General features: G+C 41.8%; 1 protein-coding gene across 1 annotated transcript in view; it reads left to right on the forward strand.

Moving 5' to 3' along the window:
* The first annotated feature begins 434 nt into the window (after positions 1–434).
* atp6v1ba (ATPase, H+ transporting, lysosomal, V1 subunit B, member a) overlaps positions 435–27,675 on the forward strand; it is a 43,698-nt gene continuing 16,457 nt past the window's right edge. The window contains exons 1-5 of the mRNA XM_080868447.1: positions 435–633; positions 19,194–19,249; positions 19,508–19,606; positions 24,183–24,276; positions 25,053–25,130. Coding sequence (XP_080724573.1) covers positions 525–633; positions 19,194–19,249; positions 19,508–19,606; positions 24,183–24,276; positions 25,053–25,130 — 436 coding nt within the window. The 5' untranslated portion in view covers positions 435–524. The remainder of the gene's footprint in view (positions 634–19,193; positions 19,250–19,507; positions 19,607–24,182; positions 24,277–25,052; positions 25,131–27,675) is intronic.

Here is a 27,675-nt window from a genome sequence, read left to right on the forward strand (position 1 = left end):
CTGTGAGGTCAGTTTTACGATGCAGGCAGTGATTTCTTCATTCCTTCACAGTGAGCATGTTTTTATAAATAATAACTAAAATCACATTTTATCCCAGTTCATTTTTAACTTTTTCATAATGCGTTTCTTCTGCATTAATTAATTTAGGTATTGGATTTGTTTGCTAGTAGGTTGTAAAATATATTACCTTCACGATCTGTAATGAAATGATCTAAATTTAATCTTAAATACTTAACAAATCCAAATATCTCACTGTGGAATCCCACAGGTACAAAGAAAATCCTCTTCAGTTCACGTTAAACAGCCTTGCTGTTAGCTTTTCATTCCTAATCGTTTGCTACTTACTGTACACTCATTACGTTTCTGTCAGAAGCAGCTACTTCTCACTGCTTTGAGTCCCTGTCCTTTACCAAACATCCGTTTCCTGTGTGTCACATGACTCGCGCTCTGCTGTCATTCAGTAGCTCTTAGCAAAGCACGTCAACCAGCGTCAGATTTCTCAGGTTTCTGTACCTTATCCGACAATGGCAACACTGGTGGCAAACAGGGCGATGGATGTGAACGGCCTGGCAGCGGCTTCGAGGACACATACCCAGGCTGTGACCAGGAACTACATCTCTCAGCCCAGGCTAAGTACGTTGCTAATGCAAGCTACCAGCTAACAAGGTTGTTGTTGCGTTCGGTGGTGTAGTTACGGTAGGAAACGGGATAACTTTGACTCAATGTATAAATGTAGCATTCAAAATGGCACAAGGGACAGTATGTTTACGGACTCGTGCAATAGGTTAATGTGCAGTGTGAAAATATAAAGATGTAAGATTGTGCTTAAGTCTTGGATATCCCATTGAACCGGGACGCAGCATTAGAGGGCATTAGCGTTAGCTAACTATCCACCTGTGCTGCTGTACACAGGGTGTTAAACAAACCAGCTTTTATTTTATAAATATTAATAATTAAATGCGAGTAATTCGGCAATTGAACCGTACTGCTGCTGTACATGCTGCGTTTAAGAATATGTCATTTCTGTCAAACAGCAGTGTAGCCACGCTAGCATGCTGCCTTTCACCAATGTCTGGAACTATTGATGAGATATACTCAGCGTGCGGGGATATGTGGTACACTCAACTGGTCACGAATTTAAAATGTCATATTTGCGTCTTTGCAGTGTTTTACAGGCAGAACTATATTACACAGCCTGTTGGTCGTATGGGCCAGATGGAGGATCTGTCATGTGATCGGATCACATGAGTGAGGCAGCCCGTGGTTAGGGAAGCTGACGTTCATGCTCTCGTGACAAGAATTTCGACATCGCTTTGTAAAATGTTTGACACGAAACTGTAAAAATGTGAAGATTTACAGAGATCTTCTAAAACATGGACTCTCATGTGTCATCTGTCTATTAGGGATAGGCGTGGTGATACGGTATCTACACAGGGGCACCTAATATTGATATGTTTTCATTCAGTTAAAATACTGTGAGAATATTACAGACAGGAAAGCAAATGCAAAGAGATTCAGTCTGGCTTGGACTGACTGCAGTCACTGTTGACATGCACACACTGTTCCCATTAGTCTGAAGCTCAGCTGGCTGTCAGCTGGTTGTGCAGATGTAATAGTTAAATGATCATTTCTGTTTTCTGTGAATTTCTATCTCTGCAAACAGCAACACATTTGTAATTTTCACAGGTTTATCACAGATCATTACTGTATTACTGGAAACAGACTGCAGGTAATTGCCAGCTTTACCTCATATGATTGATGACTGATAGCAGACTCAGTCTGTGGCAGGTTTTAGTCACCGTCTCGCCATGTTTGACAATCTGAATGTCAGCAAAAAAACACACCAATTGTTACAGCATATCAAAAAATGTGACAATAATTTCATATTGTGAGTGAAATATGATAAAAAAAATTATTATTGGGTGTCTGGTGATTCCCATCTTTACTGTCTATAGTTATTTGCTCTTATATGGTTGTAACTAAAGGTGATATTTTTATCAGCAGCACATCTGTTACATATTTAGTAGGGGTGCAACGATACACAAAATTCACGGTTCGGTTCGATACTTTGGTGTCACGGTTCGATATTTTTTCGATACAAAAAAAATGTTCATGCATTTTTAATTTGTCATTTATTAAAATTATAAATATATATTTTAACTCAAAAGTACAGTTTTTAAATTTAACCCTAACCCTTGTGCGTGTTTTTTATTTTGACAGCGAATGCGCACCTGCGGACCACTTATGTGCAGCCCTGGTTATTTAGCTTGTCATATTGCAGCCACAGAAATTCTTTTGTCCATGAAACCATAAAGCTGCACTTTCTTTTTGCCTCATAGTCTGATTTGTCATAACTTCTCCTGCTGCTTTTACACACGCACTCACATAAGCTCAGCGATTCTCTGCGCGATCAACCTCTCACATGTTTAAGCTGCGGGAGATTTCACTTGTCATGTTTGCATAGTAAGCTAACGATTAATAAGACGATGTCAGAGGAATTGGTGCACAAATTATCATCACTCACAGATCAGTGCTGTCGCTCTCTATACACAGTTTGCACGATTGCAAAGTGAAAGCAAAAAACAAGCGCAAATTCAAACACGACTTCAATATGTCACATATTGACAGTGGCTCACCGATGCCAATGACATAATTACCCAGCTACATTTCTGAAAGAATGCAAAAGCATTGACATATGTTTTTCCTACAATAGCCCGACGGGCAGGGAAGAGATAGATTTTGGTAGCCCGACTGAAAAAAAATCGCTAGCTCCAGGACGTCGGGCTAGCGATATTGCAAGCCCTGTATCTGATTGAGGAATCACTCATCTTTGGAAAAGAGAGTTTATTACAGAGAAATGTCTCTTTCCAAAATAAAAGCTATACTATCCGCTTCTTCTGGGCTATATTCTCAGCAGCATAAGGAGAATCATGTGCTAACAGCTGTCTAAATGACTCGGCTAAAGTTAGTAGCATGCTTGTTGTTTTTGTCTTTGCACTAGGATGATGTCGGAGTAAATGTGCAGTCATATTCGTTGTGTTCCCACTAGTGCTTTCAGGTTAATCTCGTTGAAATGACCTTAACGCCACAACACGGCAAATCTCCGTTAACGAGCTACCGCCGATCGCTCCGTGCATGGGGCTAGACGGCCAACACGTTAACGAGCTAACTGCGCTAACACACTAGTTCACACCAATGTAATTGAGCATTGCATGGCACATCCAACATACTGTTTTACTTTAGTCCATGACTCGCTTACCTTCAGGGTCATACGTCACATGAAAACCAAAATAATTCCAAACGCCAGATCTGAATGAGGGTGGGGGAGGTGCCCTGCGCTCTTCCTTCTGTCTATGCTGTCTGTGTGGAGCTCAGTGGATCTGCGCTCGACAGTGCAGCCTAGGCGGAGTAGTCGAACGCAGATTCACTGAGCGCTCAACACAGACAGCATCGTCAGAAGGAAAATTGATAAAATAAATTACAAATGTTGTATTGTTCGATACATATGCGTACCGAACCGAAAGCACTGTATCGAACGGTTCAATATCGATACGAATATCGTTGCACCCCTAATATTTAGTTGTTTTAAGTTCTTAAACTCCCCGAAAGAAAATGGAAACAATTGAACTGTCAGTCCATTTGTTGGTAATTCATTTTTGCTAAAGTCAGGATTCTGGTGTCGGCCCATTTACAGTTATAAAAAGTTGGACAGTGTTCTTCTCTTTGCGGAATTTCCCCTGCAGTCACCATCCACCCAGCTGGCTGTGGAGGAAACACAGGGACAGTAGCTGCACCTCAGCCCCTCACCTCTCTGACGGTGCACATGCAGGTTGATGTCGTTACTTCATCAGAAGCTAAAGAGGACAAATCCAATATTACAATGATTGATTTGTAAACCAAGTTGTGAACTTAAAGTGTTGCTAACCAATCACACAGCAGCTGTTGTGAAACATCTGAAATGCTGCTTTTTGTCATCTTCATCAATAGAGCAGGGCGATATGGCCAAAAATATTTATCACGATATATATTTGAAAATTTGCGATAACGATATAACCGACGATATAATTGATGCGAGACAAAACACAACTCCACAACATTACTAGCGCAAAAAGACAACCTTCCATTTATTTTCACTTAAACAAGCAGCAGTTTTTATGTACATTAAAGCTTTATAAAAATATAACAGTGCAAATGCAAATTCCTTGCTGAAAGTTTAACCAAAAGGCATTTCCACTAGAAATGGGCTGACATATCCTGAGCATAATCATGTATAATATCCACTGAAGTTAAAAAGAGGTGCTTTGCAACATTAAACTGCAGTGTGCAGTACGTATTTTTCGGACCATAAGGTGCACAGGATTATAAGGCACATTAAGCGAAACAAAGCAGTCAGATAAATCAAACTTTATTAAACTCATTCTTCTTGCTTCCTCCACTTCTGTACCATTGATTCATTAATGTTGAATTCTCTGGCAGCTGCTCTATTCCCATGTTGCTGCAGTATATTAATGACTAACCTCGTATTGTGGATGGATTATCTCAGTTGTTCTCCTGACTGAAGTTTGGTCCGTTTACAGTATCCTGCCATGCGATTGCATTTGTCTCTAACCATGAAGAACCTTCGCGTTAACTTTTATAAGTGGAAAAGTGTTAGTGTTCGTCCTCCAGCTTCACTGTTTATGTTATGCTAACATAGCTGTGTCGCTAGCGATTACGTAGCACATCATTATATACCAGCTAGCCCAACTTCAGTAACCCTACAAACGTCACTGCTGTTTAGTTTCCTGTCTTCATTTATGTTGGAAGTGATAGCAGAGCTGTACGTTTGATTTTTTTCAGAAATCTCTCAGTCAGAACATGCAATATCATGCTTAGGTAACTAGCGAAACTAGCGAGCTAACTTCCGCTAGCTTCCTGCTAACTTCTAACTCCGTTAAATGTAATAACTTTTGTTTTCATGGATGCCTGGAAGTTAAACTTCATAGTTACACCTGGTAAAGCAGCAATGCTGATCGTTTTATTAAAGATGAAAGAATTTAGACAGTTTTTAACTCTAAGTGATGCTGCAGTGTTGTTTGACCTGAAGCATACGGAGTTTAGGACCCAGATTACTCCCAGATTTAAGAGCATCTTAGTCCGACAAATACGACAATAACGACGGCCGCTTGCATGTTCTGCAAAAAAATGTGCTTTGTTGTGTATCTGATGGACAAACACCAAACCAGTTCCACATCACAGAAGTTGCACCATTTTTACAAACCAATTCTGGTTCATCTGTTTCACTCAACAATCGGCCATGTGCATGAAAACAAAGGCACTGCGCACGCGCGTTTTACTCCCATTCTATCGCGATATTTCATTTTCCTATCGTTGCCTAACATTATACCGGTATTACCGTGAACGGTATAATATGGCCCAGCCCTATTCATCAACATAGTTGAATTAAACAGGATTCCTAAAACAACTGTCATAAAACGCTAAGAACATATAAGAACATTTAAATGAGAGCAGAAATTTCTATGAACACATTAAAGCTACTAAAGTCTGGGGGTTGGTAAATGTTTTAAATTAATTAATTCATCGTTTACATGAATAGTTGATACGTTAATATTTAAAAAGTCTGTTTTCCCAAACAAAAGTACATTTAACGCACATGTGCTCATACAGATATTTTAATAATATTAACTGAGAAAAGTTGATCTACAGCACAATAAATCATTTGAAAGAATACCAATGGGTTTGACCTCAGTATGCTGGATTTCCTTTACATTAATGTAGACATTTCCTCTATAATTTGACACACAAAAGGTACAAATGGGTGCATAAAACTCAGAATCCTGAACAAATGCCTCATAAGGACAACCTAACCAACTCTTATTATAACATGTTGTCACGACTGCAAAATGTCAGTTATTGATCATATGCCCAGTGTCTTCTGCTGATCCGTATCAGGGTTTGGAATAAACTACTCGGGGTTCTTTGCTTTAAGTCCAGGCCTGGTTGACAGTGTAATCGAGTAATCGGACAGGAAATACTTGTCTCTTATTAATGAGCAGTAATAAATATTCAGTAATACTAGGGGTGCAACGATATTCGTATCGATATTGAACCGTTCGATACAGTGCTTTCGGTTCGGTACGCATATGTATCGAACAATACAACATTTGTAATTTATTTTATCAACTTTCCTTCTGACGATGCTGTCTGTGTTGAGCGCTCAGTGAATCTGCGTTCGACTACTCCGCCTAGGCTGCACTGTCGAGCGCAGATCCACTGAGCTCCACACAGACAGCATAGACAGAAGGAAGAGCGCAGGGCACCTCCCCCACCCTCATTCAGATCTGGCGTTTGGAATTATTTTGGTTTTCATGTGACGTATGACCCTGAAGGTAAGCGAGTCATGGACTAAAGTAAAACAGTATGTTGGATGTGCCATGCAATGCTCAATTACATGGGTGGGAACTAGTGTGTTAGCGCAGTTAGCTCGTTAACGTGTTAGCCGTCTAGCCCCATGCACGGGGCGATCGGCGGTAGCTCGTTAATGGAGATTTGCCGTGTTGTGGCGTTAAGGTCATTTCAACGAGATTAACCTGAAAGCACTAGTGGGAACACAACGAATATGACTGCACATTTACTCCGACATCATCCTAGTGCAAAGACAAAAACAACAAGCATGCTACTAACTTTAGCCGAGTCATTTAGACAGCTGTTAGCACATGATTCTCCTTATGCTGCTGAGAATATAGCCCAGAAGAAGCGGATAGTATAGCTTTTATTTTGGAAAGAGACATTTCTCTGTAATAAACTCTCTTTTCCAAAGATGAGTGATTCCTCAATCAGATACAGGGCTCGCAATATCGCTAGCCCGACGTCCCGGAGCTAGCGATTTTTTTCAGTCGGGCTACCAAAATCTCTCTTCCCTGCCCGTCGGGCTATTGTAGGAAGGAAAAACATATGTCAATGCTTTTGCATTCTTTCAGAAATGTAGCTGGGTAATTATGTCATTGGCATCGGTGAGCCACTGTCAATATGTGACATATTGAAGTCGTGTTTGAATTTGCGCTTGTTTTTTTGCTTTCACTTTGCAATCGTGCGAACTGTGTATAGAGAGCGACAGCACTGATCTGTGAGTGATGATAATTTGTGCACCAATTCCTCTGACATCGTCTTATTAATCGTTAGCTTACTATGCAAACATGACAAGTGAAATCTCCCGCAGCTTAAACATGTGAGAGGTTGATCGCGCAGAGAATCGCTGAGCTTATGTGAGTGCGTGTGTAAAAGCAGCAGGATATATATTTTAGTTCTGCTGAGCCAAATAAGACAGGTCAGGGTGAAGAAGTGACAGCCAAAGAAAAGCTTACCACAAAACGGAGAAGTTATGACAAATCAGACTATAAGGCAAAAAGAAAGTGCAGCTTTATGGTTTCATGGACAAAAGAATTTCTGTGGCTGCAATATGACGAGCTAAATAACCAGGGCTGCACATAAGTGGTCCGCAGGTGCGCATTTGCTGTCAAAATAAAAAACACGCACAAGGGTTAGGGTTAAATTTAAAAACTGTACTTTTGAGTTAAAATATATATTTATAATTTTAATAAATGACAAATTAAAAATGCATGAACATTTTTTTTGTATCGAAAAAATATCGAACCGTGACACCAAAGTATCGAACCGAATCGAACCGTGAATTTTGTGTATCGTTGCACCCCTAAGTAATACATATGTGTATGTGTGTGTATAAATGTGTGTATGTATATGTGTATAGATAGATAGATAGATAGATAGATAGATTAGTCAAAGACCATATAGGATATATATATGCAGTCTAAATGAAGGCATAAAAAATATGTCTTTGCTTTGTTTCTGGAGGTTTTTGTGCTGCTGAAACAGACGTTATGATGGTGCAGGCATTAGTTAATATTAATGATAAATCAGTGTCCCGCCTTAAAAAAAAAAAAAAGTGTACCTGGCCCAAGGACATTTTTAATGGCTTTCAAAAGCTTTTATTTTTATGTTTACAAATATGAATGTAATGTAATTATTACAATATTTTATATTATTTGACTTTTAAAAAAGTTACAAAAGCGTTTAAACGTTGATGGTCTGGTGCAACCATGCCCCCCTTTAGCCTCAGCCCTGTTTCCTGCTGGTATGGCTTCCATGTAAAATGGGACGGCTGCCGTCAGCCTTCAGCACGCTGTACAATTTAAAGGTGGTGTCACATTAGGTTAACAGTTCATCTGCATATTTGAATACAGCTTGTTGGTTACTGCAGGTTTTCTCTGTGTAAAACACACAGTGGTGGATGGAGCAGCTACAAAGTTTCTTTTCTTCAGGTCAGAGTTTGTTGATCAGGAGCTTTGATGAAGGCGTCCTGCGTCGAGTTTATTTATAATCATATTATTGGAATGACTCGATGAATAGTTGCAGGCCTAATTAGGAGCAGAGCATGAGGTTTTAAAAGGGTTTGTGCTGCTTCCACTTAGCTGTGTGATGTTGAGTCTGGCTGGGCTGCTGCAGAAGCCCTGAGCCATGAGGCCAGAGAGCTGTTTTTTTTTTCTTTCCTGCTCTTTATGCAAGTGTCAGAGAAGCAAGCATGGACTAAAAGCCTCTCAGCAAACTGGAAGGAAATGACTTAATGGTGCTCAGGCCATCTGAGAGCTAAGCAGAAAGGATGCAACATGTGATAAAACCCATCTTCTAAAAACATTGAACAATCCTGCTTCTGAAATACTCTAATTTTGCCATCTTTTTTGTCTCATCAAACACATTACCAAACAGCAGCAGTCCACACTTATGATGAGGCAGCAATTTAGAGCTAAATGATAATCTCAAGTAACTGTTTGGAAAAGTGTGTTTCTCAAATAGTGCAGGTGCTGCATTCACAGTGTGTGTAGCCCTGCTGGAGGAGATGTGGTTTGTTTCCATTTGTCTTCAACATACTGCTTATATTTGGGAAAGGCAATGCCTTTGTCACAGTCTAAAGGTAGTGTGTGACATTGACTTTAGTGCAAAACCATTGAATTTATACATCACTGAATGTTCCAGTAATATAGGCCCATAAAATAAACCTGTAGTTTCTGGTGTCCTCTGCAGTTCATTTAAAATCCTGGAACTTGAACAACATGATGGTGGAGCTTGGTCTCAAGAGAACAAAGAAGCAAAGAAAGCATAATCAGCAGCATGGATGGGGCCAACTGTAACTTGGTCTGTTGGCGAGCTTTAACGTGGTGTAGACATGTCTCTAAAATAACAGTGTCTCTTATGTCGTCTTTCTTCACTTTGTTACACAGAACTATCTGAGAAGTGCTGAAACTTTGAGTTGCTTTGAAGAAAATACTTGGCAGGTGATTAGGTTAACCATTTGTCCCTTTTTACCATGGGCTGACTTCAGCCAATCAGATAAGCAAAAACATGGGATACAGACATTGGCTTGTCATGAAATTATTGTTTGTTGCTATGTAAGGAACATTCACAGTCACTGTGTAAAGCGCTCGTCTAAAACGTGCCCGTGATTAGTCCAACTGTGAGCACATGGCTGCCTGGTAAGATACACGTGATCAGTGTATTGCAACCTTTGACATCTCACAGATTCTGATGCTGCAGGTTTCGTCTCTCTGACCAAAATTCACTGAACCAGCAGCAAAAGAAGATCCAAACTCCGCTTCACGTGTGGATGAATTCCCTCTGACTTTTGCTGTTTTGCTTCCACCACGATGCTTCCACTTCCTGCACAGCTCTCGCTCTCTCTCTCTGTGTATGTGTGGGTCATGCTTTTATACTAGAATATATTTTACCATGGGTAATGGTCAATTGGATCTGTGTCTCAGGCCAGTTTTGACCAAGTATGTAGGAGGGAGCTAAAGAAAACGCGTCTTTGTCCTTCTGCCATGAAAGGCTAATGGGGTTCTGTCATCATCTTGCTGGGTGGGCAGCGTGGACACTTAAGTTTGTAAATATGATGGCAGCAAACCACTCCAGTGTGAGCTGGAGGCCACCGCTTGATGACCCATCAGAGCCACATCCACATAAAGCAGAGATGGCATCCTAAGGCCACCGAGGTGAAAGCCTGTTGCCACGTGGCTTTGCTACAGGACGGCCTTCAGAGGTACAAACAAAACGTTCTTTAACCATCCTAATGATGTCGTTCACGGTGATGGGCGAGTCATCTCCTACGTTTCTATACTCTGGTATAGGAAGGCCTGTTGGTGGGATTGAAGACATCCTCAAAGTATCCCCCACATCACCTGACTACATCCTTAGTTGAAGTCAGTAGCACCTCACCCACACTACACCACGTGAGTAGAACACCGCTTTCCTGCTTGGAGTCGCCTGATGGCTTTTGAGGTTTTGCTTCAGCTACCTCAAGAACTTCACTCCTCTTGGAACGCTGGGGCTGGCACAGACTAACCAAGCCTAATAGGGCTCCTGTAGCGCCTCCCTGAGGTGTCAGGTGTCCACCATACCACTACAACTGGCACCAACCTTCTTGCAGACACACGTCTGTTCAGCCAGCTCACTTTGAACTAAGAATGTCCCCAGCCTCCCTCACAATGCTGTAGAGGTTCTGTTGAAGATCCTAATTAAAGATCTTCTGCACCGGGGCCTCTGCCAGATGTCCCGGACAGCTGGCAGCTCAGACTGGTTCCAGCCTGAGCTGTACGTTCAGCTGGCGTATCTTGCGGTGACCCAGTTCAAGGTTCGTACTTGACCACAGTTGAGCTTTGTTAGTATTAATCTCTGTCAGTAGAGTAGGAACATCAAGAATGATGCCTAATTTGACAATATTATTGAAAATAGAAAATATTTTCAACATATATATTGGCTTTTTTTTTTTAAATTTCCTGCTGTTCAAACTGTTACTGAGCAGTGATTCCAAAACCCACTCACCAAATCTCGAGCATGCTCAGCATCAGCCGCTGTTAGTTTAAAGGAAAGTCCAACATCACTACACTTTGAACAACGTCCAACCAGTTTAGGTTAGTATTTCAAGCCATCAAACAGTCTATAAGATCACAGTGTTGAGCTGGTTTTCCACTGCGATACCGACGTGACAGAGCTCTAAGAGAAGCAGCTTGAAAATCCACTCAGAGATGGAGCAGGAAAATAAACAAATAAAAAGGCTTTCTCATCAGACCAAGTCCTTTCTTTTAAGAGGCCTTTGTCTCTCTCATGTCAAATGCGACAAAAGCTATTAGCCCATGAAATGGCTTGTCTTTGTTTTAGTGGTGCATTCTGTCATTTAGTGCTATGAAAAGACATGGAGCAAGGCACTACATTTCTTTGTGAAGATTTAATTATTGGTAATAATGTAGTCACGATAAACAAATGTCTCATCTGTCACTATGAAAGTAATTTCTATAAAATCAATGTTATTTTTTGCAACAGTTCTATAATCCACATTCTAATTAGGTTTAAGCAGCTAGCTTGTCAGTAGGAAAAAAGACTCTTGCGTGGGCGTTTGCCATTCTTTTCATGAAAGAACATTAAAATGTACGCTAAGGATCTGACACCATTTCAGTCTGTTGCAAGAACAGAAACCAATCAGCACACACTAGTTTCACTGACCACTGACGGCTCACTTCCTGAAATTCCTCACCTTAAGAACTGGTGGCTCTTGTTAGAAGAAATGCAATGCAGGAAATTCTCCACTGCAGAACTTCCCATAAACCTAGGACTGTAAGATTAGCATGATTTTGTTTAGCTTTAAACACCCCGATGATTAAATGTGCAGTGACTCGAGTGTGCCCCAGCTCACAGCAGATCTTTACTGTTCGCAGGACCTCCTTTACGAGTGTGGCCTCTTTTGTTCTCTACTCGCACTCGATACTTTCTGTTTATTGAATAGTTCAGTTTCCGTTTCTTTTTGGTCATCACTCATTTTATTGCACATGATTACTTAGAGTTTTGAAACGCGCTGCTTCCATTTCTTCTTTGTTTTGACAGAAATAGTAAATGTGTATATTTTTCATGTAATGATCCCTTAAAAAAGGTGTCTTGTAATTTATTATAATAATGCATTTAGGTTCGCAGATAGCTGTCATAGAATACAGTATGTTTGGCTTAGCTTGATGTTATAAAAGCGCGAGGGTGCTGCACATAATTAGCACCGAGTTCTGTGGGAAACCCGTCTTTGTCTACAGGATGTATTTGGGAACAGCTTGTAAGGGCTTCTTTGTTGGACCGCTCTGAAGCCTCTGTCCCAGACCTTATCTTGACTCTAGTCTGGGACTACCCCGCAGGATGTGTTTATGTATTTTGAATCTTTTAATTCATTAATGCTTTTTTTTTGTTTTTAAAAAGGATTTCTTAAGTTTGTGTAAATTGTCTTTGTTACCTGCTTAGAATGATGAAAGAAATAAATTGAATGGATAAGCTAGCACAATAAAATGCTCTTCATCTGCTCCAAATAGCAGGAGGCTGTTGCTCTGTCAAAGCCCAGGCGTCGAGCTATTGTAAGTAAAGCACTAGGCTATCTGTGTGATAACCAGCTGCCTCTCTGTATAGTCGCTGGTTTTCCTCTACTAGCAAAAGGGCCCTGCATACAAGAGACCCCACTCTGTTAGAACATTTGCTCCCGGTTCATGCCTGATTACGTTTCCTCCCAATCAGTGCAGTGTGGTAGGAAGTCGTCTTTATATGGAGTACCTGTGCACCTGCAATGTTAAAAGCCTGCCTCATTTTCTAGTGGTGTCAAACCCAGATGCTGCCCACATGTCAAAACACAGATTGTGTGCTGATTGGTTGGTGAAGATGTGCCTGTGCCCGCGGCTGTTTCTGACACCCCGCCCCCTGATTTTAAAATGTTTTCATTTCTTTGATTTATTCCAAAAGTCTGTCATTGGTTAACAAAACATTCAACTTGTCCTTCATCTGTTTGCATCATTTTAGTTGCACTATTTCATTTTCCCCTCTCTAATGTTGAAAGCACAAAGTAGTTTGCGCAGGATAAAAATAATGTCAGGATATTTTTCCAGTGCTTGAACTGCATCACGGCACAGTTGGATGAAACATCACATTCTGATCTGTAGAAGCAGACGTTGATTCCACTTCATGATGCAAAAGCCAAGCAAGGCTTTCCTCCCAGTGTGAGGACTAGTAGTTACAGCTGATGAACCACACTCGTTGTAAATAAGGGGAATAAACAAAGTCAAGTATTAATTTTGGTAAGATCTACTGATTTGAGTTTCCTCTTTTGAGAAAATCAAAGGGATCATGTGCCAGTAATCATCATGCTAAAGCCCGAGTCGCTCTCTGGTGCCTCCGTCAGAGTGAATGTTAGGCGTGGAAAATGCTCGTACGAATGGGTGTGAATGAGGCAGAATGAGGTTCGGGCTGAAACACACAGACAGGAAACACTTTGTTCATTCGGCTAAAACGGTGTGTTTTAATGCAACGTTTAGCAGTGTAGGTTTTTGGTTGATATGCAGTTCCATGATCAGCAGACAGGCTTGGGCTCCACCGTCGGAGACTGTGGCTGGCAAAGGTAGATTGCACTCTGCTCCACAGTGTTGGTGAAGTCAGCAGGACCACCTGCAGCACGTTAGGCTAACCCTCCAGGTCACAGCTGATCTCTGCTGCTGCAGCTCGAGATGCTGGAGCTGAATGACATTAGCAACTGTTAACAGCAGCAACCTCAGAATAAAGTATTCAGCTGTTTATTTTGATGCAGTCCATCAGGTGCGGTCTACGTCTGTAAACAACAGGCCAGCTGATTCAGAGTGACAGATAGTTTTGGTAGATGTGCTGGCAGTCTGCGTCGGGCTAACTCGTATGAATACCATTAGCTGAGGGTTGTCGTGTGTGTGTGTGTGAGTGGGAGAGCTGGTCGTAGGCTTTAATCAACTAGCATTCCTATGTCCAGTGGGGCTGTGGGAATCCCGTGAAGTAGAGGCTAAGACGTGATTGTGAGAGTGCACATCACAGCAGCCACTGCTTTGTAGCCCTCGCTTATTGTCAGAATGATGATGCTCCCCCATTTCCATCCTAGGCCAGACTCCCCCTTTCCTCCCTTCTCCTCCCCTTGAGTTCCCCCCCTCTTTCTGCTGGGAAATTGAATTGTGTTGGAATGCTCTGTGCCTCTTTTCTCTGGCACTTGAATGGGCTCTTTAGTATTTCACACCAAGGTGTCCTTCAGGGTGCGAGGTCAGGCTACCAAAACAGCTTCTAGTGGCGGATTAGGACCAATTAACATCTTTGTACACAAAGGGCTCTGGCAGCTGAACAGGCTGCAGGGTGACCCACGCTGCTGTTGCATGCCAAACCAGGGGAACGCTGTACTTGAGCTGAAGTAGCAAAAGAGGGGTGGAGAAAGTTTTCTAAACCTATTGGGAAATGTTGCTACTTCACACCTCATGAACATATAGCCCATTGATGAGTCGTTACCTTGTGAAATGAGAGAGCAAACCACTTATTTTTTTTCCATCATCACAGTTATACATAAGAGTGTTCCCTGAACTGTTGTCTTTTTTTCTTCCCCTTTCATGTAATGATGGGTTAGCGTGTTGGGCCAGGGTTAGGCCTTTAATCCGACTGGAGCTGCTCATTCAGAGCCTGTACACACTTTAGACTTTGTGCCACCGAGGCGTCCGTTTGTTGTGATCGACGAACGCCACGAAGGCTCGTTCTAACGTTATGTTAGTACTGATACAAGTTATTTCAGTACTTGGTAAAAACTAAAATTAGATTAAATACTCTGACTTGCAGTACCAGCTGTTTAACTCGTTACTCTTTGACACGCTGTGCAGCTCCAAAATGTCTCTGAAATAATGCTGTGACTGTTTTACCTGATAGGACGTCGACCAGGGCAACGCACCAGACTTGTGGATTCCTTGTTACATAGTAACATTTTCCTTGCACCGTTATTATTGCCTCTGAGTATAATTACCCTGATGCATCTCTTTTGAGGCCTGTCAGCAATTTCTAGTTTAAGTCTGTGCTGTGTTCATAAACATGGCTAATCTGATTGATTGATTGAATCTTTATTTTGAACATGTTGAAAAAGTATAAAAAAAAAAAAAAATAGAATTAAAAGAGACAAATGAACAAAGCAAACAAAAGGAAAACGAGCAACCACAACTCCAAATAACGTCCATGTTCAAAAAGGAGCAGGAAGAAGCATAAGCTTATTTAATCCCACCCCTTTTCCACTATCTAGTATCAATAGACTACAGAAATACCTCCTTGCAATTACATTATATGTTATGTGTAATTTTTTTTTTTTTTTTTTTTTTTAATATATACACATATATGTTTCTATCTATCCATACCTACGTATATACACACATACGCACATATACACATTTTCAATAACCCCATTAACACCTGAAGGATACACAACCTACAATTTTATATATATATATATATATATATATATATATATATATATATATATATATACATACATACACACATACACATATACATACATACATACATACATACATACATATACATATATACCCATACCAACAAACCCGTGCATGCGCACACACATGAAAATATTAGACAAGAACACCCTATCAAATCTCTACCTTTTCCCTGTACCCTGTAAAAACCATATCCTTAAACCGCTTTTTAAACTGCGCCATGCTTGGACATTGCTTCATATCTTTACTTAGTCTGTTCCACAGCTTCACTCCACACACAGAGTTGCAAAAACTTTTTAATGTTGTACGGATACGAGGATGTTTTAAATTTAATTCCCCCCTCAAATTGTATCCCCGTTCCCTTTTAGAAAACATTTTTAGAATATTGTCAGGAAGCAGGTTATTTATTGCTTTATATATAATTTGTGCTGTGAGAAAATGAACCAGATCTGTGAATTTTAGAATTTTTGATTTTAAGAATAGTGGATTTGTATGATCTCTGTAACCAGTTTTATGGATTATCCTTATGGCCCTTTTTTGTGATATAAAGATTGATGAATCTGTTAGGGTAATGCTGATGCTATGAATATTCACTGGAATTGTCAAATAAAGCTTTTTTGTTATGTAGTGTAAAGCGCTTTGGTAAAGCTCTATACAAATACAGGCCGTTTACCATGTAACTGTTTAAGGTTTAAAGTATAAACATGCCAATTATTCCAGGAATGATAATGTAAAATAGTTCTGGGAGCTGTCAGTCGTCCTTGTCAGGAGCTACAGATTCACCGTGTGACGTGCTCTCCAGTTGTACACATTTGAGTTGTTTCCCTCTTTTTTTTAAAGGGCTGGCTGTGTAGTTACACACTCTGCCATCATGCATGTGTTTCAGAAAAGCATAATGACTAAACATAGAGCCTGCATCTCTGTAAACAGAATATTGTTTTCTGCTGTCAGATTATGTGCACTATACACAGCCAGCAGGTTGTTATCACAGATACATGTTGGCTAGTATGTACTGGATGCAGACGACATTAAAATGGTTGGTTAAGTGAGGCCGTGTTGTTCACAGGAATATGTTTTAGCTGTAAGGTTAATGAAGAGTGCCTTTAAGAGACTGTGCAGGCTTACACAGCATGTCAGAGTTTTGGAAACGCCTTCAATGACCTATTTGAGCATTTGGAAGCTTTCCTTACACGCATGTTCATTTCTCTAAACTACATGTGTAGAATGTCCTTACAGATCTGATCCAGAGTTATGATATTTCTCTTCATTTTCTGCACCAAACAATATGAGCTGGAAACCTTCCCAGCTAGAAAGTATCACTGCTGTTCCTTCGTATTTCAGTTATGTGTCAGGTTTATATGCAGAAGTCAGGCGTTGTTGATCGGCTGTGCTGGCTGTCAGGAGGGCGGGGATATCCGTGAGGTTTGATAACACTGGTGTTCTCTATACTGGTTCAGTGTTCTTTTATTATTTGGTCAGAGTGGTGCTCTGTCGTGTTGTTTAAGGAAAGCTGTATATTAAATGATGAAACCATGGACTTCCTGCCTGTCAGTGGGAAATGAGCAAAGCAAAGGTCATCTGTAAATCCCCCCCCCTCGCGCTGCAGTGCAAGGCCTTGCAGAACAAACAGAGACAACTTGAGTCATTCACTGGAAAGTGGACCCTGAGGCAAGAACTGAGATAAAGGCTGTTTGGAGTAAAACACATTTTATTTTGGAGAGGAAATTTTATTTCTTTCTTTATTTTTTGTGTTTGTCCTGCCCTTGGTTTTCATCATCACACTTGAGCCATCTTTTATCGCACTAACTCAACAGTCTGTGCCCCATCCTCCCAGCACCACTTCCCATTCAAACCTCGTGTTCGACACACAGACGCACACAGTGTGTGTCTGACTAATAGAGGGTAAAATGCAGGTGTGTGTGGGAAATGGCTGCAATACTGTAGCGCATTGACAGGTTATTTTGTTGGCCCCTGCCTAATTAGTGGCATAGTGGATGCACCCCGCTAAGCTTTAGTGCTTTATGTTCGTAGCAGTCTGCTCTAATTTCCCCGAGCCTTTGATATCAGCCCAGAGATTGACAGTTCACACATAAAGAAGAACAGCAGACCCTGATAGAAACAATGCCGCCACCTTCAGTCCCCCACTCCAACGCTCCCTGCATGTCTGCATTTTACCACCCAGCTCTACAGATGTTCAGAGCAGAGGAATGGCTGAACATGATTTGATTGTAATGTTTGCATGGCACATTTTATTGCTTACTTCACAGAAGCAGGACACTCTGCTGCTCTTATGTGGTCTGAAAGCAGTTCTGTTCAAACGCTCCTTATTTACACTTTGTAATATTACCGTCATTTATGGGTTTGTTTAACTTATTGTCTGCTGCCACACTAGAGTAGAGGCTGCCTGCTTTTGGATTTATAAAGCCGGCGATCATTGTTAGGTGCAGCTCTGCAGAAGAAACTGAACGAGTGGAGTTTTAATGAACTCGCTGCTTCCAAAAATATTCCTTCATTGGGTGTTTTTGATAATAGTGATGGAGAACAGTGTGCAGCACAGTGCAGAGGGTTACACTTGAGATGGGCGTAGAGCACAGTGAATATGTGGACAGTAATGCTTAATGTGGTGTTGTCGGTGACGGCAGTGTTTTTATTATCTGATTGAAAGAATTCGGATTAGACTGAATTTATTTTGACTCTCATGGTAATGACATCAGCCCTGCATTTGCTCCGAATGACCTGGATTCTCAGTCACATTGATCATCATCATTATTATTATTATTATTATTATTATTATTATTCAGGGCACAGTCCTAACAGGTAAGCACCTTCATTCCCACACCAGATGGAGACCCGTCCTTGAGTCTGTTGGAGGTTACTTCCTGTTAAAGTGCCAGATGCTGCTCTCTAATATTCTACAATCGTTGCCTTACGCTGACAAGACTGTTATGATAGAAAGGTAATTGAATTAATTACAGGTGATAAACTGCTTGTGTGAATGCTGTGTACAGTAAAAGGCTTGAGTACTGCAGTAGAGTAGAAAAGCATTGTCCATTACTGTTGTACTGATGTTACGCTGCAGTCGCACACATTCAGGGATATGGCATTTTTTTCTGTTTTTATAGGATACTCTGACGCCTTCACACGTTGCAAACAGGCACACAGCTCCTCACCTCACTAACAGCTGAAGTATTCGTATCACACTTTAGGAGGAAAGTATTAAACACTTATTGATGTTTACCTGTCCAGTTTAACTGTAACAGCCCCGTCAGCCGTCTTCTTTCATTAACGTAGTGGACTGTAGTTAATAACTGGAAAAATTAGTCCGAGTGTTTTTGAGATGTTTGCTATTCTCATGTTGCAGGATGGGATCAGAATCCTTCTTATGGTTTCAAAAATGGTATCGAGTATTTTTGTGGATATCAGTATTGAGTTTGAAATTGTAATATTGCGATAACCCGAATATGAAGTATTTAATGTATATTTTTTGAACATCTGCTCCGGTTCTCATGAGTCGTGCGTTTTTATTGATTCGTGTGATTGATTGTGTGACGGTGTAATCAAACAATGTAAAATTCCTCCATTTCTTGACCTGACATTTGGCTTTTTGTGACATTTTAGGGCTGAAAGTGCAGTAAAATTGTTCTCACAGCAAAAGGTCAGCCTGCGGTGATTAGCAGTTTTGGCTGTGGAGAAGTCTGCTTATTGCACTGATGATAGGTGGCTTGCTCGCTGCAGAAGGAAATTGAAGTATTGTGTGTTATTTTCCTGTTCTGCTGCCTGTTGAGGTTCAGAAATGAGTAACCCGTCTCTCTCCTATTCCAGCCTACTCCACTGTATCAGGTGTAAATGGACCCCTGGTGATTCTGGATAACGTGAAGGTAAGGCTGCAAAGAAATTCTGTTTTTATCAGGCTTTCTGTCCGTGGTGCTGCTAACACTCGTTCATCTATTGTGCAAATCCTCTTACAATATGTATTAATTAGGTTGCAAATAGTGGCGCTGTCGCTCGGTAAACTCCAAATGTTTGTAGAAGTCAGTATAATTCAGCACTTTACTAGCCGGTGTGCTCTTTTATAATAATGATAAAAACGTGTTTTTCTGTTGCTGTAGTAACAGTGTTGAATCTCTTTGAATTAGTTCCCCAGGTATGCTGAGATTGTTCACCTGACCTTGCCAGACGGTACCAAGAGGAGCGGACAGGTCCTCGAGGTGATTGGAACCAAGGCAGTTGTTCAGGTAAGAAATAGTGAGTGGAAACTAAAGCATATCAGCTGACAGCCTCTGTGCTGTAAGCTCTGTGCTCTGTGCAATTGCATTTTGCTATCCTTACTTGTGCTCATGCCCCAATGTCCAGTTTGTTTGATTACTGCTTGATGATCGTGGCCTGCTTGAAAGGTGGGCCCAGGTTTGTTTCGGTTGGACTCAGGTAAGGTACATATGCCTTAGCATGGATCTTCATCCTTCCTCAATGACAGCTCATGCCATTAAAATTGCTTTGTTATACATAAAAATACTTTTCCTGTTAAGCTGCCAAATACATGAAATGATAAGATGATATGGGGACCAAAGCATACACAAAAATCCAAACCTGGTTGGGCACCATTCAAGGTCCTAAAATACATTCATTAACCATGCAAACACTGTAACTTACTATTATGTTGTCTGAATGCTCCATAGTAGCATACTAGCCTTTTTCATACTAGCCATAATAACCTGACAGAAGAAAGAAATGTTCCATGCAGAGACCAACAGCACCTCATACAGCTTTGCATGGTGGTTGGTTGTGACATGATGGTTGAACCAACCAATCAGCAGATATAAAGAGGTTATGGTTGGAGGCGTCTCACCAAATGAACATAAAACTGAAAAAGAGCCTGGCACAGCCACCGCACGAATCTACAAACACAGACATGCACCATGAGCGCACACAGCCACACAAAAGAAGGGATAGCACAGCCGTAGACTCGACAATGCAACATCAAAGGAAATTGTATCTACATTTAACATTATCATGATCAAGTAGTCAATAGTTCAAAATAGCTAAACTGCAATTTAACTTACTACTGATAATTAGAGCAGGAGACAACAGTTGTAGGTCTTTGATCACTGTGCTGTAGTTTCATTTTAGCAAACATGTCCGTGTAGAGCACCTAAAACAAAGGCTGTGCATATTTAACCCTAACCCAAACAGTGACTCTCATAAACCAGCACTGTTTGCCTAAAGTGAGCATTCCTATCCATTTTTGTAGTATTTGCATTTATTTATTCATCTATTGCCTTCGCTGTCCGGCACTGTAGCAATCAGAATTATTGTCTGAAGGCCAAGAAACATGCCCAACAGATTTATTTTCCTAAGTAGACCATTACGACTTCGCTGTACTGGTCCACTTGATTGTCATATTTCATTTCACCTTTATTATTTATTTATTTTTTACTTTCACATTTTTAACAATAGAAACAGACAGGACCGGGGGATAGGAGAGGAAAAGACGAAGAAAAGAGAAGTTGGGAAGAGGCTGAACAAAAGGAGAGGGAAAGAAAAACGGAGGGCAAGAGAGACGAGAGAAAAGACACACAAACCCGCTCGATCACCTGCTGGGGAAAAGAACAAGCAAAAAGGGAACAACGCTGTAGGAAAACCACAGCGACAACCTAGATAAGCATAAGTAACACTAAATAATAAATATTGAATGTTACTGAGCAGCACACAAAACCGACAACGAACCATATGTTTAGAGGCAGCAGCCAAGGAGTTTACAAGGTTTCTCCACGTAACTGTCTAATAGTAGGTGTGGGGAGCCATAGCCCTGCCCCCAATGACATTAAGCAGGCATGGAGTAGATCCAAGTCCCAGACATCTAGAGGCCCTCCAGAGCACGAGAGCCCCAGGAGGACCACCAGAGGGGCAGCCGCGGCACCCACCTAGAAAAGAGCCGAGGAGAGCCGCAGACGGGGGGGGGGGGTCACCCAGCAGCCACAGGGCAGAAGCTACAGGGGGCTGCGGCAACGTGCCTGCAGACTCCACTGGTAGCCGGCTATGCCAGGGTGGTCTGAACCCCAGGCTTAGAGGCCAGAGATCTGAGGGCCTCACACACCCCTGAAGGGGCCCGTCTGAGCCACAGGCGCCAGGAGCCGCCAACCAGCCGCCAGGAATGAGCCAGTACACGCCCGAGCCCCGGACACCAAGAACCACCAACGCACCGACGGATTGTGGCATCGGACACCAGCAAGGAGTGTGGCGAGGTCGCAGCACATGGCCCCGCCCCTCCCTGAGCCTGGGTCTGCCGGAGGTTTCTTCCTGTTAAAAGGGAGTTTTTCCTTCCCACTGTTGCCAAAGTGCTTGCTCATAGGGGGTCATATGATTGTTGGGTTTTTCCTCTGTATCTATTATTGTAGGGTCTATCTTACAATATAACACGCCTTGAGGCGACTGTTGTTGTGATTTGGCGCTATATAGATAAAACTGAGTTGAATTCCCGGCCCCCCACCCCAGACTGCAAACAGAGAACGGGGATGTAAAGAAGCACTCCCAGAACCCCAAATCCCCAAGTCTACCCCAGAGCCACGCAGGGACAGCTAGGGTTACCAAGTCGGTAACCTATGTCTGCCGACACAGACCCTCCCCCAGCTGTGCTGCACGCAGGTGCCAGAAAAACACCACCCAAGAGCCACCAGCATTCCATCCAGGTCATGACCACAGCCCCTGGGTTGTAATTGTCAGGTGTATTGCCTTGACTATGTGAGCAGCTGTTAGAAGCCCATCTTGAACATCCATTGACTGTATAGTGCACTCTATGTAGTATTTTATATTGTATTAGTTGTAGACTGGGATTCCTAAACAATTTAAGTTTAAAGGGAACTCATCCCTGAGCCTGAGTCAATCCATATTATGGATTGGAGGTGCTGAATCTCATTCCCACAGCTTCATACTCATACTTCCAATGCAAGCTGGAGGCCATCAGCTGATCAAGCCAACAGAATCACATAATCCGCTAAAAGCAGAGATGAGATTCTGAGACCACCCTAGTGGAAGGCCTTTGACTACTTGGCTACCCCCATAACTTCCATCTATAAAAATTACAAACAGAATGGGTCACAAAGTGCAGCCGGGCAGAGTCATCACACACCGGGAACAAGTCCAACTTATTGCCAGCTATGCGGACCAAGGTCTTGCAACGGTTGTAGAAGGATTGAATGGCCCGTAGCAATGGGCCAGACACCCCATACTCCCAAAGCACCTCCCACAGGACACCCCGAGGGACACGGTCGAATGCCTTCTCCAAGTCTACAAAACACATGTAAACTGGTTGGGAAAACTCCCATGCACCCTCAAGTATCCTTGAGAGGATCAAGAGCTGGTCAAGTGTTCCACGACAGGACAAAAAACCGCATTGTTCTTCCTGTATCGAAAGTTTGACTAACGGGCGGACTCTCCCTTCCTGCACCCAGGGAGGCTGAGTAGTGTGATCCCCCTGTAGTTGGAACACACCCTCCGGTCCAGCTTCTTAAAGATAGGAACCACCATCCCGGTCTGCCCATCCAGAGGTACCGTCCCTGATCTCCAAGCAACATTGCAGAGGCGTGTCAACCAAGACAGCCCTACAGCATCCAGAGCCTTCAGGAGCTCAGGGCAGACCTCATCCACCCCAGGAGTTCTGTTTAACTGTCTCAGTGACCTCACACCTAGAGCTGTCCCCCTCGTCCCCAGACTCTGCTGCCTCCACGTTCCAGTGGGATTAAGGAGGTCCTTGAAGTATTCCTTCCACCGCTGACAATGTTTCTAGTCGAAGTCAGCAGCTTCCCCCCCACTATACACAGTGCAGGTAGAGCACCGCTTTCCCCTCCTGAGTTGCTTGACGGTTTGCCAGAATCTCTTCGAGGCAGTCCAAAAGTCTTTTTCCATGGCCTCTCCGAACCCCTCCACACCCGAGTTTTTGCCTCAGCTACTACCCGAGCCGCGTTCCGTGAACTCGGGTACCTATCAGCTGCCTCCGAAGTCCCACAGGCTAACCAAGCTCGGTAGGCCTCCTCCTTCAGCCTGGCGGCTCCCTTCGTCTCCGGTGTCCACCATTTGGTTCAGGGATTACCACCACTACAGGCACCAACCACCTTGCGGCCGCAGCTCAGTGCAGTGGCTTCGGCAGTGGAGATGCTGAACATGGTCCATTCGGACTCAATGTCCCCAGTCTCCCTCAGACTGCTGTTGAAGCTCTGCCAGAGGTGTGAGTTGAAGATTTCACGAACCGGGGCCTCTGCCAGGCATTCCCAGTGCCCCCAAACGTATGCTGAGGGTGCACTGTCTGGCATCCTCCCCTGCCACCTGATCCAACTCACTACCAGGTGGTGATCAGTTGACAGCTCACCCCCTGCCTTTACCCGAGGGTCCAGAACATGTGGAATTTCTCATTAATTCTAATCTTATCATTCTCTAATAGCACCAGGCTAAGATTAATGTTAACCTAATGCATAATCCTGAACATTTCAGCATGTAGCAGCAGCTTATTTGAACCATGTATCAACCCTCAGAGACTACTGTGTAGTGTCTGTAATTGTTAGTGAGGGGAGGAGCTCAGTGCCGGACTGTCTGCAGCTTTGCCATGTGAAGTCACGCGTCAGCTGACGGGAGCAAAGGCAGCACTGTTGGTGTCTGTATTGCAAATGAGTTCCATATTAATTCTTATATTGATTAATATGTAAGCATTGAGGGATTTGTTAATGAATTCATTTTTTTGACAACCCTGATAATCACTATCAGTAAACATGTAACTAGACATGCTGAGGATGTCTTTGCTACCTTTCTGTGTTGCTGCAGGTGTTTGAGGGAACATCAGGTATTGATGCCAAGAAGACAGCATGTGAATTCACTGGTGATATCTTGCGTACCCCGGTGTCAGAGGACATGCTAGGTATGATCAACGTGATTTAATGATTAAAATGCTATAGCACGCTGAATTAATGTAGTCAGCTTTTTTCCTTGTTACGCTAATTTCTAAATAAACTGTAAAATCAAATAATTAAATCAAAGCTTTTATTTTAATGAATAGAATAGAATAGAATTCAACTTTATTGTCATTGCACATGCACAGGTACAGGGCAACGAAATGCAGTTTGCATCCATCCAGAAGTGCTTTAGTGATATAGATATATTACAATATATATTAGCAATAATATAGATATGTGAGTATATTACAGAAATGGGTCTATTATGTTATAATGTACACGGTATGAAGTATGTTGTGAATATTCTATAACTATAAGTATGTACAGGCTGTAGTGAGTACAAGCTATGTACAGGATATGGACAGGATATAAATATGAAAAACTATACAGAATATGAAATAAATAACTTTACAGGAATCTGAGATATACAGCTATACAGAAATGGGAACTATGCAAGTTGTAAACAGTTGTAGGGTTAAAAATTATTAATAATAATGTTCTTGAATCTCAATCACTGTGACTCAGTACAACACAAGGTTACATACATTTGAATGGAAGCAAAAAGTAGAGATGCTTTTTCTTTGTTTTCTTTGTTTCTGTCATCACTAACACGAGTTTATAATTGCTGGCACTTGTCAAAGTAAAGTAGCACAAAGTAGACAGAATGTGCTTGCAGGTCTCATCTCATTAAGCAATGATGTAATGTCTAAATGCCTCCTTACCAAAATATTTCCTTTTATAGGTCGTGTGTTCAATGGTTCAGGCAAACCTATCGATCGCGGGCCGACTGTTCTGGCTGAAGATTACTTGGACATCATGGGTATGTTAGCCTCTTACTTTCCTGCTGCTAAGTCATATAAGAATGCAGTGTCATAAACGGAAACTTCATTTAGGTACAATGTCCTAAAAAATCACCAAATAGTTATTGTTAGGGTTTTATTATTATTATTATTATTATTATTATTATTATTATTATTAATAATAATAATAATAATAATAATAATAATAATAATAATAATAATAATATTGACCAAAGCTCACTCAGCAGTGTATTCTGTACTGTTTTACTGTCCCAGGTGTGAACATGAGTGAAATACCACAATAACATTAATAATTTTTTTTACTCATTCATTTTTTGCTAATACAGTTAAGTGTCCTTTTTAATAGTGTTAAACTGTTTTCTTCAGCCTGAGTACATTTTGTCTCCTTAACAAATAAACATTTCAAGAACTTTAGCTTCATTTGTGAGAAATGAAATGTTTTACGTAAACCAAACGTAAATGGTGGTTTACGACACCAACTCTCTGCCATCTATAATCCAGTTTTGAGATCCCTTCCCAGACGCCTTAACACCCACTCACAACCTGGGCCATCTGACCTCAGGAAATCACATGATAGGGTGGGGCCAGGTTTCACAATGAGCTCACCCGAAACTCTGGCTGATTGGGACCCACACCCAGTTTCACACCTTGGCTCAGGCGATTAGAGGATCATCAGGGGTCCTTTTGTCCCTCTGTGGGGGGAAACTCCCACTAGGTTTATATCTGGGACTCTCCACCATTTGACCTTAGAACTGAAGAAGCTTCTCGGATGAGAGGTGAAACGTCTTCAAGCAACTTAAAGAAGTCCAGACGCTTTTCTTTGCAAGCTCCTTTGACTTTAACAGGAAATGTTTTTATTTTGAAGTTTAGGAAATTATCCTAGCATTCTGCTACTCGCGGAATAGCAAGTAAATGTTCAAATGTTGAGTACACAACAATAAATGCCAGTCTGCTCTCATTCTGCAATCAATCAATTTATTTATGAGCACATGTACAAACAACACAGGTTGATTAAAGTGCTGTACACAGTAAAAAGTAACACAGACGAAGAACAAAACCAAAGCTAGTGAGCAAAGCTGTGTTTCAGATGGGTTTTAAGGATGTCGAGTGTTGGAGAGATCCTGATATGAGGAGGCCGACTGTTCCAAAGTTTGGGGCCGGTCTCCTCTGAGCTTTAGTCTTATCAACCTCTCAGCTCACCCATGTGTGCCAGTTTTCATGGCTGTTTTGGCTGAGCCATTTAAAGTTGGCTCGGCTAACGTTATGTCAGGTTGGTGCATAAGATGAGCCATCGTGTTCATGAAATTCCCAGAGTATTTACATGTATGTAATAGAATATCGATACTCTGTGTCCGTGTGTTGAGCCAGTATTCCCAAATATCACTATGCTATAGATTTTTCCCATACCGCTACAATAAACCCAACCAGTCAAACGTTTGGGGTCCTACAATCCTACATTTACCATCAATACTTTATCCACACAGTGCATTGAATATTAATGCTGTTGTAAAAGGTAGAAACAGTAGATGATACTTCAGTAATCACAGCCATGGGTCCTTTTATAAAGTGATCTGGAAGTATTTAAGTCCTTTCTTCTGGAACAGTCTTCCATAGGTTGGATGGATATGATGGTCACTCTTTGCATGTCATGTGATCAGTCTGCATCCATAGGAGCTTGATAAGATTAACCCTAACCCCGGTCAACAGGACAACACCTAACCACTGCTTCTCTTAATGGTTTATACTTAGCGCCGTGCTGCAGCTCGTGGTCACACTACAGGGCCACAGTGGCGCTAATCCTGTGGCAGCTACACGGTTTGACATGCTGTTGTGAAATATTGATAGATTAGTGCCGGTGAACCACATGAGTGAGAGTTCCTGAGAGCAGGTCTCTGTGCACATCCTTGGTTAACCCCTTTCAAAGTCACTAATGAGTTGTGACTAATTCTCTGCACCCCCCATTGCTCATGGCGGTAGACCAGGTTATCCACTAATTGAAAGGCCTGTCAGATGTTTTCTGTGCCAGATACTGACCTGTGTAAGACGTCTGCATTTGACTTTAAGCAGGCGGTAGGACTGGGAAAGTGCTCTATAAGTGCAGTTACCCTTTGATCATATAGTAAGCAAGCAACGGCTTAATTGGCAGAATTCCTAACAGTCATTTGTCTAATGTAGCTGTTGTCCTTGCACTATTATTTAATTACTGCAGCTCAGAAGAGCGTGTTGAAACTGTAATAGGAAATATTTTCATTGACTCAGTATGTAGTCACTGTAACTAGAATGTAAACTATGCTCAGCAGAGTTTTATTGGAGCACATGAATGTACAGTGTAAGTTAGCTTCCACAATAACACGATATAATTGCTTCTGATTGTTCACATCAAATTAATAATCTCACTTTCCATTTAAGCAGTTGCACAGCCTTTTACTTTCTATCACCATTTTCTTACTACGTTTTTTCTGTTGCGTGTTTTGTCTGGTCAAGTCTGTGGGACTGACCTGTATGATGAACAGTGAAGTGTGCTATTGCTTCCTTTGTGTCCAG

This window comes from Rhamphochromis sp. 'chilingali' (assembly GCF_963969265.1).
Source record: "Rhamphochromis sp. 'chilingali' genome assembly, chromosome: 20".
Lineage (NCBI taxonomy): Eukaryota > Metazoa > Chordata > Actinopteri > Cichliformes > Cichlidae > Rhamphochromis > Rhamphochromis sp. 'chilingali'.